This window comes from Podarcis melisellensis (assembly GCF_964234715.1).
Source record: "Podarcis melisellensis genome assembly, chromosome: 2".
Taxonomy (NCBI): Eukaryota; Metazoa; Chordata; class Lepidosauria; order Squamata; family Lacertidae; genus Podarcis; species Podarcis melisellensis.
This window is the reverse complement of record NC_138529.1, coordinates 6,629,030-6,637,929: the sequence shown is the minus strand read 5'-3', so window position 1 is coordinate 6,637,929 and position 8,900 is coordinate 6,629,030. Positions and strand designations below refer to the sequence as shown.

Below are 8,900 nucleotides of genomic sequence, written 5' to 3'. Positions count from 1 at the left end.
GAAGCAACCGCAAAGCCATGTCCAAAAAGGTGAGGGGGCACTTTATTTCTTCTTAGCCTTGTTTCTCTTCTCCTCCTTGAGTTTCTTCTTGGAGACACGGGGTGCCCGGGCTTTCTGGTACAGGTGGTAGCCAATGAGCCCCAAGAGCGCAGGGACAAGCCCGATGCAGAGCAGGGGCAGCACATCATTCAGCATCTTCTGCCAGTAAGTGGCTCTGGACAGCCCCACCAGCTCCACCTCAAACTGCAGGACTGCATCCGCTGGAGAGAGAGGAGGGAGTTGGGTGAAGCAGCGCTGGGGGACAATTCAGGCAAGGCAGGTCCCTAGGAAATCTGTCCTGTCAGTGTTAGGCATCTATGGCAGGTAGAGAAGCACAAACAAGGCTCTGCACTGCTCAGTGGTGCTGTCAGGACTTTGGGGGCTCGCTCAAAAAAATTAGTCAGAGGCCCTTCACAATATCATAGTGCAAACTGCACCCACTGGTGTTGCTGCACTAAATGTCATTTCTAGCATAGGAGAAAAGAGAAACTTAGTTCTGCTTCCCTGTGCTAGGCAATCGGTCCCTCCAGCCCCATATTCTATATGGGCAAAAGGGACCGTATTTTTCGCTCTATAAGATGCACCAGACCACAAGACAAGTTTTTGGAGGAGGAAAACAAGAAAAAAAATATTCTGAATCTCAGAAGCCAGAACAGCAAGAGGGATTGCTGAGCAGTGAAAGCAGCAATCCCTCTTGCTGTTCTGGCTTCTGGGATAGCTGTGCAGCCTGCATTCGCTCCATAAGACGCACATATATTTCCCCTTACTTTTCAGGAGGGAAAAAGTGAGTCTTATAGAGCAAAAAATACGGTAACATTTGCAGAAGGACTGTGGCTCAGTGGTAGAGCACCTCTTTTGCATGCAGAAAGAAGCACATCCAGTCCCCGGCCTACACTGGTAAGGCTGGAAGAGAATCCTGTCTGAAATCTTGGACAGTCACAGCCAGTCAACGTAGACCACACTGCGCGTCCTAGGTTTCTCTGAGGGTCTGTATTCTTCACAGGATGCTCCACGCGAGAGACCCAAAGGGTTGCCTTTATCCTCTTTATGCCGGCATCTCTGCATTGGTGCAATTGGCCAGGGCACAAAAGCCAGCAGAGAGAACGGCCACCAACCTGCATTTGTATGGAGGCTCAAAATGCATGGCTCTGCAGGCTACAAGAACTGCCAGACGCAAGGGCAGGACGTAAGCAGGGCCACGGCTGCTTGTCTAACTGCAAACTATATTCAAACTGATTCAAACTATATGCAAACTAATTCCTAGGGGAGCCCATTCTTCGCCCAAGCTGATACCCGGATTGCAACCACATATGCCAGCCACACTTTGGGGGCAGCCACAGATCCTTAAAGCAATGGGGTTAATGTGGGGTGATGAGCACAGGGCAGCTTCAGCTGAGGATGCCATCCCATTCAGCCCCAATGCCAGCAGCTAGTAAGTCAAACATCCTAATTCTTTACTGAACTGGCCAGATGCTCCATTGTGAGCTACACAGGTTGGCCACCATGTTTTTCTCCAGAAGTTGTGTGCATTCAGTGACACTGCAACACCTGTGGATGCGACTCTTACCTCACACGTTCAAATGCAACTCTGGACTTTCCACACGTTTGTGTGAATTTTGTCCCATTAAGTCAACATGCCTGAATTCACCTTATGTTAGGGTGCATTTTCACTAGAAATGTGAAACCACTGTTCAGCCCAGAAAACCTTTTTAAATGCCTTGTTTCGGCCCAGGAAATTATGAAGTAATAATAAAGCAAAGAGTGCTTCTGAGTGTGTGCAGAGTACATTTCCCCATTGCTTAACTACTGCAGATCTGGGTGTAGGAACATAGCCAGGAATTTGCTGCATGCTGCAGTAAACCTAAAAGCCCTAAGAGGGGCCATTGGGCTCTGCTTCAGGCAGGAAAATCTTGACCCAACACGGCTTCTGTGCAGGATTCAGGCTCAGCTCAGCCCTTTTTAGATGTTAAACCCACTGCTTGCTCCTGCTGCTTCGTGATAAGCAGGAGATGAGAAGGGAATGGAAGGAACTAAATATCTTGCATTTAAAAAGAAGACTGGTGGAGAAATGCTGTCTGCCAATACTGTACCAAGCACCCCACATCGCCTCTTTCTCATGCAGTCACCCAGTGGTAGTTCACATCTAGCTATCCCACAGCATCAAAATGCTGTAAGCGACCACCCCGCTACAGTCCGTTACTTTCCAAGCTCCCCTTTTCAGTTCCTCAACCCCAAATCAGAGCCCATGTGCCATCTGTACATCCATAGGCAACAGAAGCAGATAGACCAGCCTAGAAAAACCCAGCCTGCCAAGATGTCCTGCCGAACGGCCATCAAGTAGGTGCTAGTCACTGGATTGTACCTGGGACAGCTGGTGGGGAACCTCGTTTGCCGTATGCCAGGTGGGGGGGGATGACGACTCTGCGTTTTTCCCTGCCAGGAAGAAGGAATGCCATGTCAGCATTTGAGGACAGGACACGGGTGTACAAAGCTGTTGACTTCAGTGGGGATTCATTGGGCATTTAAAAAAAAAAAAACCCGGGCAGAAAATTGCAGTCGTCAGTGAAACAATCTAGAAATTCCTTGGCTGGATTCAAATAAATGCTCTACAGGTGCTTCACACCAATTTTTTAAAAGTTGGATTTCCTTGTCACATTTATACATAAAAATATTTGTATGCTGGTTATTGATATATAGAAATAAATCATAGTGGTTTACAACTCTATAAAATCATAAAGGTAAAGGGACAGGGACCCCTAACAGTTAAGTCCAGTCGCGAACAACTCTGGGGTTGCGGTACTCATCTTGCTTTGCAGTCCGAGGGAGCCGGCGTTTGTCCGCTCCGCTGACAGTTTTTCCGGTCATGTGGCCAGCATGACTAAGCCGCAACGGAACTCGGACACCAGAGCAGTGCACGGAAACGCTGTTTGACTTCCCGCCGGAGCGGTACCTATTTATCTACTTGCACTTTTTGGGGTGCTTTCAAACTGCTAGGTTGGCAGGAGCAGGGACAGAGCAACGGGAGCTCACCCTGTCACAGGGATTCGAACCGCTGACCTTCTGATCGGCAAGCCCTAGGCTCAGTGGTTTAGACCACAGCACCACCCGCGTCCCTATCATAAAACCATACAGTAAAATAATAAAAAAATCAAAACTATCCTAAAGTCAAAACAATTTAAAACAAACATCTTAAAACCATTATGGGATATCAACCAATCAATCATTTTATTTGCATGCTGCCTTTCCAAAGTTAAAGCTCAAGGCGGCTTACAACATATAAAAAAATTACACAACTACAAAAATGACAAAAGTAGTCATAAACAAATGAACAGGAAAAGCACAACCAAATTTAACAACTTCCACATAAACCAGAAGATCCAAAATAAAGATCCAAAAAATTAACAGCAACAGCAGCAGCAACCCTCTAACCAGTGTTTCCCAACCTTGGGCCTCCAGCTGTTTTTGGACTACAACTCCCATCATCCCTGACTAGCAAGACCAGTGGCAAGGGATGATGGGAATTGTAGTCCAAAAACAGCTGGAGGCCCTAAACAATACTCCAGCCCAATATAATCTTAATCACTTGAAAAGGCCTGGCAGAACAGAGAAGTTTTCAGCAGGCACATTTATGGGACGAGACCAAGAGTTCTTACACTGTCTCACAGGGAACCTTCCCAAGTTAAGAAAGGTAGGGCTGGGGTATCTTGAGTGTAGCATAGGATGAGACGCATCAGAAGGTGAGAAATTGTGGCTTACATTAAGCTTGTGAAAGGTCCATTTTAGGGAAGGGGTTCAGAGATGGTAACACAGACTACAAGGCAAGCACACTGAAAGTTACTTACCCAACACACATATCCAGCAGACCCTGTTCTAAACCTGAGCAAAAGAATAAACACAGGTAAGAGTTAAGTGTGGCTTACATTCAGCACTGTTTATACTTGACAGAGAATGCAAGCCACACGGCTTTCAGCCAGGGTCAGAGTCACTTGTGAGCTGCTGAGTGCATCCGTAGAGCAGCATGCACTCAGTGCAGAACTTAAATGATGCCACATGCAAGCAAAGTAAAGGAGCAACAGGAAACACGGGCTTCCAGTTTAAACTTTTTAAGTTTTTACCTGGCACTAAAGATATATAATGAAGGGGAAGAGTGTGTCCCTTTTTTTGGATAACAACCCATTTTTTTTTGGAGGCCCCATTGGCGAAAGCGCGCCTTGGGTTACAACCTGTTTTGGTTTACAACAGGACCTCCGGAACGGATTATGGTTGTAAACCAAGGTATCACTGTATTGGAAAAGGTCCAATAGTGGATAACATTCCTGCTCCAGTTCTTGTCCAAATTGCGTGGGAAGTTCGTTAGCCAAATTGGCCTCAGAGCGCGAGTTCCAAAGATGTACCTGGGATAACTTGTCTTTTGCCCAGCTCCACTTGCAGTGGGTCACGGGACAGAGAGCTGTCAATGATACGCCCATCTTCAAGGGTACCCTGCAAAGAAAGAACACTATGATCCAGCAATTCAGCTGCTGCCATCAGTGCTGACAGCTGCTAGATCCCACCAAAGCCCCAGCCAGTCTAGTCTCATGGCAGCTAAGCAATTTCCTAAGGGAAGCCCACAAGCAATTGCTAAACTGCACGGAAAAACAAAGCTTGCAGGAAGTGTGGAAACTTGTGGTTCTGAGACAAATGGAGCAACACAGTGTCAGGAAAAAGGCTGGTGGCGATTTCTACCATGACACCATTTTCCATTATTATTTTTAAAAAGCCAGATTTTTAAAAAGGAGACACATTCGCTTTTCTCACACTGATAGGAACACCTCTTCTACGGTGTTGTGGTGTGTGCACCATCTATCCCAGTAACCAAGAAAATATGCTTCCCTCCCTTCAGAATACCTGTTCGACTTTCAAGGGACACTTTCTACACCAGGGGCAGCCAATGAGGTCAGGGGCAGACTTTGGTAATACAGCACCATGAATGAGGACAAAATTGGGCACCTATTCTTATTTTCACAATAATTCCTTTTGGTGCAGTTGCTTTTTAATGGATTTTCTCAGTAGGCTGTTGGCATCTATCTTGAGAGACAATGGAGTGCACCTCCAGGGGTGAAGTCAAACAGCTGCAATAGCAGCACAAAGGTGAGGCCCCTGGGGCGCAAGCCTGGGCGGTGTGTATGGAGGTCCTCAGCTGCCCAGATCACAAGACAGGCCTTGCTGATGTGGTCCAAAGGAAAGTAGAACAACACATTTGGAACCAGCTTGGCTGCAGGAGTTGCCGAAAGGAGGCAACTATCTTAGGGACTTGTGTAGGGTTGCCTCCTCAGGCTTTTCTTCTCCAGAAGATGTCCTGCATGGCAGCCGAGGTTAAGGATCAGTTTCCTTCTCTGAGATGGGCAACCTTCCCAGGCGGATGAGCCCCATCTGCTCCTTAAGTACCTGTATAAATCTGGGTTTTGTTCTTGTTAATATTATTATTATTTTGTGTCCCCTGAACTGGGTGCCCTGTGCGGGGTAACTGCCTGCACTGCCCTAAATCCCCTCCATATGTTGGGACTCCCAGCTCCGCCAGCCGCTTGCTTGCAGGACCAGCGGTCGAGACTGACGGGAGCCAGAATCCACCGACTTTTGGAGGGCACCCGGCTGGCCCACGCCGGGTCTGCACCAGCCTGCCTGCAACTGAAGCCTTCTTCCTCTGCCCTTGCGCCCCGCAGAAGCCTCAGCCCGGGCTTGTCCCGGTGTCCATGTGGCAGCCGAGCAAAAGCCTATTGGGCCTCGTGACGCGGAAGGCTGCTCCGAAAACACGCGCAGCCTCTTCCACGGCGGCAAAGGGAGGACTGGCACCGGGGCGCACAGCTCGGCTTTCCGAAACCAAACGCACCAAGGCGCCCCGCGCTCCCGATCTCTCCTGCCCAGCACCCGCGCCGAGCCGGAGGGCGGAGCCGCGGGAAGCCCCTCCCCAGGCGGCCGGGAAGCGCCGGTGCTGACGTGTTCGTGCGCGGCTTTCCCCGCGCCCTCCGCCCGGCCCGGCTTACCGTGTAGTGGATGTGGAGCGTGTCTCCCAGCGCCGAGCGCTCCGCGCAGTCATCGGGGGGCTCCACCTGCGGAGAGCCGAGAGAGAGAGGGGAGGGCGTCAGCGGGGGGCCCGGATCCCAGCCGCGCGTGGCTCTCCATCCGTGCAGCAGCGCGCAAACGGGGAGCGGCCTCTCCAAAGACTCCGCTGCGCCCCAAAGCGCGCGCCGAGAGTCAGCGGCCCCGGCGCTGCTGCTGCGCTCCTCCCGCCCCACCCGCCGCGCAAGAGGCCCGGGCGAGGACCAGGCGCGCCCCCGGGCTGCGTCTCTCCCTCCTAGCTCCGCCGGCGGCACCTCGGAGGCGTGCCGGGCACTTCTCGCCGCCGGCCGGGCAGCTGCGCCCGCGCGCCCTCACCAGGGTTTCCAGCTGCAGCTCCCGGGGCGCACTTTCGCTCGGGCTCTCGGGCTCGTCCTCCGTCCGCTGCGCGCGGCTGCCGGCTGCGCACAGGAGGACGAGGACGAGGCCGAAGCGGAGAGGTGGCAGCATGGCGAGGAGAGGTGGCCCACGGAGTCGGAGCAGCGGCGGCCGGGCTTGCACCGCAGGGCAGGGCAGGGCAGGGCAGGGTGCCTCCTCCTGGCGCCGCCCCCTGCTGCCCGCTTCCCCGCCCCGGAGGAAGGAAGGAGGGACGGAGCGAGCGAGCAAGGGGCTCTCCTGGCACCGGGAGCGCAGCTGAGGGGGTGCTCTCAGGCCTTCGAGAGACACGTGCGCAGCAACACCGAACGGGGTGCAAGTAATGTGGGAATGTTGCTGGAGAAGAATCGTGGAGTTGCAAGGGGTCCCGAGGGTCATCTAATCCACCCCTTTGCCATGCAGGACCCCCCCTCCAATTTGAGACCATACATGACCCTGCTTAACTTTGCAAACGTGCTAGCAGTTTTATTGCTGCAGAACAGGTGCCTCCTTGTGCCCTTCTGTTCACAGGATTCTCACTGGCATCCGGCTGCTGTGGGAAGGGGAAGGTGGGCTAAGCAGGCCTCTTCTCCCCATGCAGGGCTCTGGGGAAATCCTGCAGCAGGGAGTTCTGCAGGTCAGCACACTGTTCCCCACAGCACCCACACAATGGCGCCCAGGAAGGTGCCCACCGTCTTTGAAAATAGAATAATAATAATTTATTTATACCCCACCCATCTGGCTCTGGATAGCCTTGGGAGGGGGAGCACACTCTGCATATGCTCACAGGGCACTTCTTCACAAATTGGAAGACTCGGCCAAAAGCTAATAAAGGTATTCTAACCAGCATGAGAAAGTGCTAACACCACAGAGCTGTATTACTGATAGGCAGATGCTCAGACCATAGAAATACAAATGCTAGAAAGAACACTGTGTGATGTCATTTCCCCTCCTTTCCTGGAGAGGAAGGAGCTTCTACTACTCCCTGCTCCCCTCTCTCTTCAACCAACCATGAGGGTAGAGCTATGCTGTGCTTGCTCCAGTTCAGGCAGATGCCTCAAGTGGGTTACACTTTAAATATAAGTATTTTGCCTGCATGGCTTTAACTGCTGCCATTGCTGTGAACCAGTGCAACATCATAAAGTGTTGTTGTTGTTGTTGTTGTTGTTTATAGTCGTTTAGTCGTGTCCGACTCTTCGTGACCCCATGGACCAGAGAACGCCAGGCACCTCTGTCCTCTACTGCCTCCCGCAGTTTGGTCAAACTCATGCTGGCAGCCTCGAAAACACTATCCAACCATCTCGTCCTCTGTCGCCCCCTTCTCCTTGTGCCCTCCATCTTTCCCAACATCAGGGTCTTCTCCAGGGAGTCTTCTCTTCTCATGAGGTGGCCAAAGTACTGGAGCCTCAGCTTCACAATCTGTCCTTCCAGTGAGCACTCAGGGTTGATTTCCTTCAGTATGGAGAGGTTTGATCTTCTTGCAGTCCATGGGACTCGTACCGGTAAATAAATTAGGTAAAAGTAAAGGGACCCCTGACCATTAGGTCCAGTCGCAGACGATTCTGGGGTTGCGGCACTCATCTTGCTTTACTGGCCAAGGGAGCAGGCGTACAGCTTCCGGGTCATGTGGCCAGCATGACTAAGCCGCTTCTGGCGAACCAGAGCAGCGCATAGAAACGCCGTTTACCTTCCCACTGGAGAGGTACCTATTTATTTACTTGCACTTTTTGGGGTGCTTTCAAACTGCTAGGTTGGCAGGAGCAGGGACCGAGCAACGGAAGCTCACCCTGTCGCGGGGATTCGAACCGCCGACCTTCCGATCAGCAAGTCCTAGGCTCTGTGGTTTAACCCACAGTACCACCTGCGTCCCCACAGCGCCACCCGTGTCCCAAATTATATAAATTATATTTTCCAGTTTACGGTACTTCCCAATTTATTGCCTGATTGATTGTTAAGCTGGTAATAATAGGATAGCCAGCTTACTTCAAAGTTGGACTTGCTCAAATCAAGGTTTTACAGCCTAGGACATGGGTGGGCAAACTGGGTCTTGGGGGCTGGATCCGGCCCAATCGCCTTCTCAATGCGGCCCACGGACGGTCCGGGAATCAGCGTGTTTTTACATGAGTAGAATGTGTCCTTTTATTTAAAATGCACCTCTGGGTTATTTGTGGGGCGTAGGAATTCATCCCCCCCAAAAAAATATAGTCTGGCCCCCCACAAGGTCTGAGGGACGGTAGACCGGCCCCCTGCTGAAAAAGTTTGCTGACCCCTGGCCTAGTCCCTATGCATTTTAATTTTTCTGCCAAGGATGGTATTTTAAAACACTGTTCAAACCACATACTTGGGCACCTGAAAGGATTAATTGCAATTAATATATCCTCTCTTACCTATAAGAACCCATCCCACATTTG

The 8,900-nt window shown here is 51.2% G+C and overlaps 1 protein-coding gene across 1 annotated transcript; it reads right to left on the bottom strand.

Moving 5' to 3' along the window:
* Window positions 1-20: 20 nt before the first annotated feature.
* FKBP11 (FKBP prolyl isomerase 11) lies at window positions 21-6,903 on the bottom strand. The gene is made up of 6 exons (XM_081900770.1): window positions 6,454-6,903; window positions 6,063-6,128; window positions 4,434-4,521; window positions 3,882-3,915; window positions 2,402-2,472; window positions 21-260 (listed from the first exon to the last, which is right to left on the bottom strand). The coding sequence occupies exons 1-6, from the start codon at window positions 6,886-6,888 to the stop codon at window positions 43-45; spliced, it is 912 nt and encodes a 303-aa protein (XP_081756896.1). The 5' UTR covers window positions 6,889-6,903; the 3' UTR covers window positions 21-42.
* Between the last annotated feature and the right edge of the window lie 1,997 nt (window positions 6,904-8,900).

Bases quoted from the DNA above. Each gene is read 5' to 3' on its own strand.
- FKBP11 (XM_081900770.1), bottom strand. From the start codon at position 6,888: ATGACCCTCGGGACCCCTTGCAACTCCACGATTCTTCTCCAGCAACAT. The intron at 3,916-4,433 runs GTACATCTTTGG...TCTTTTGCTCAG, and splicing joins CAAAAGACAAGTTATCCCAG to GTTTAGAACAGGGTCTGCTG. The intron at 2,473-3,881 runs GTAAGTAACTTT...TCTTCCTGGCAG, and splicing joins CTGCTGGATATGTGTGTTGG to GGAAAAACGCAGAGTCGTCA.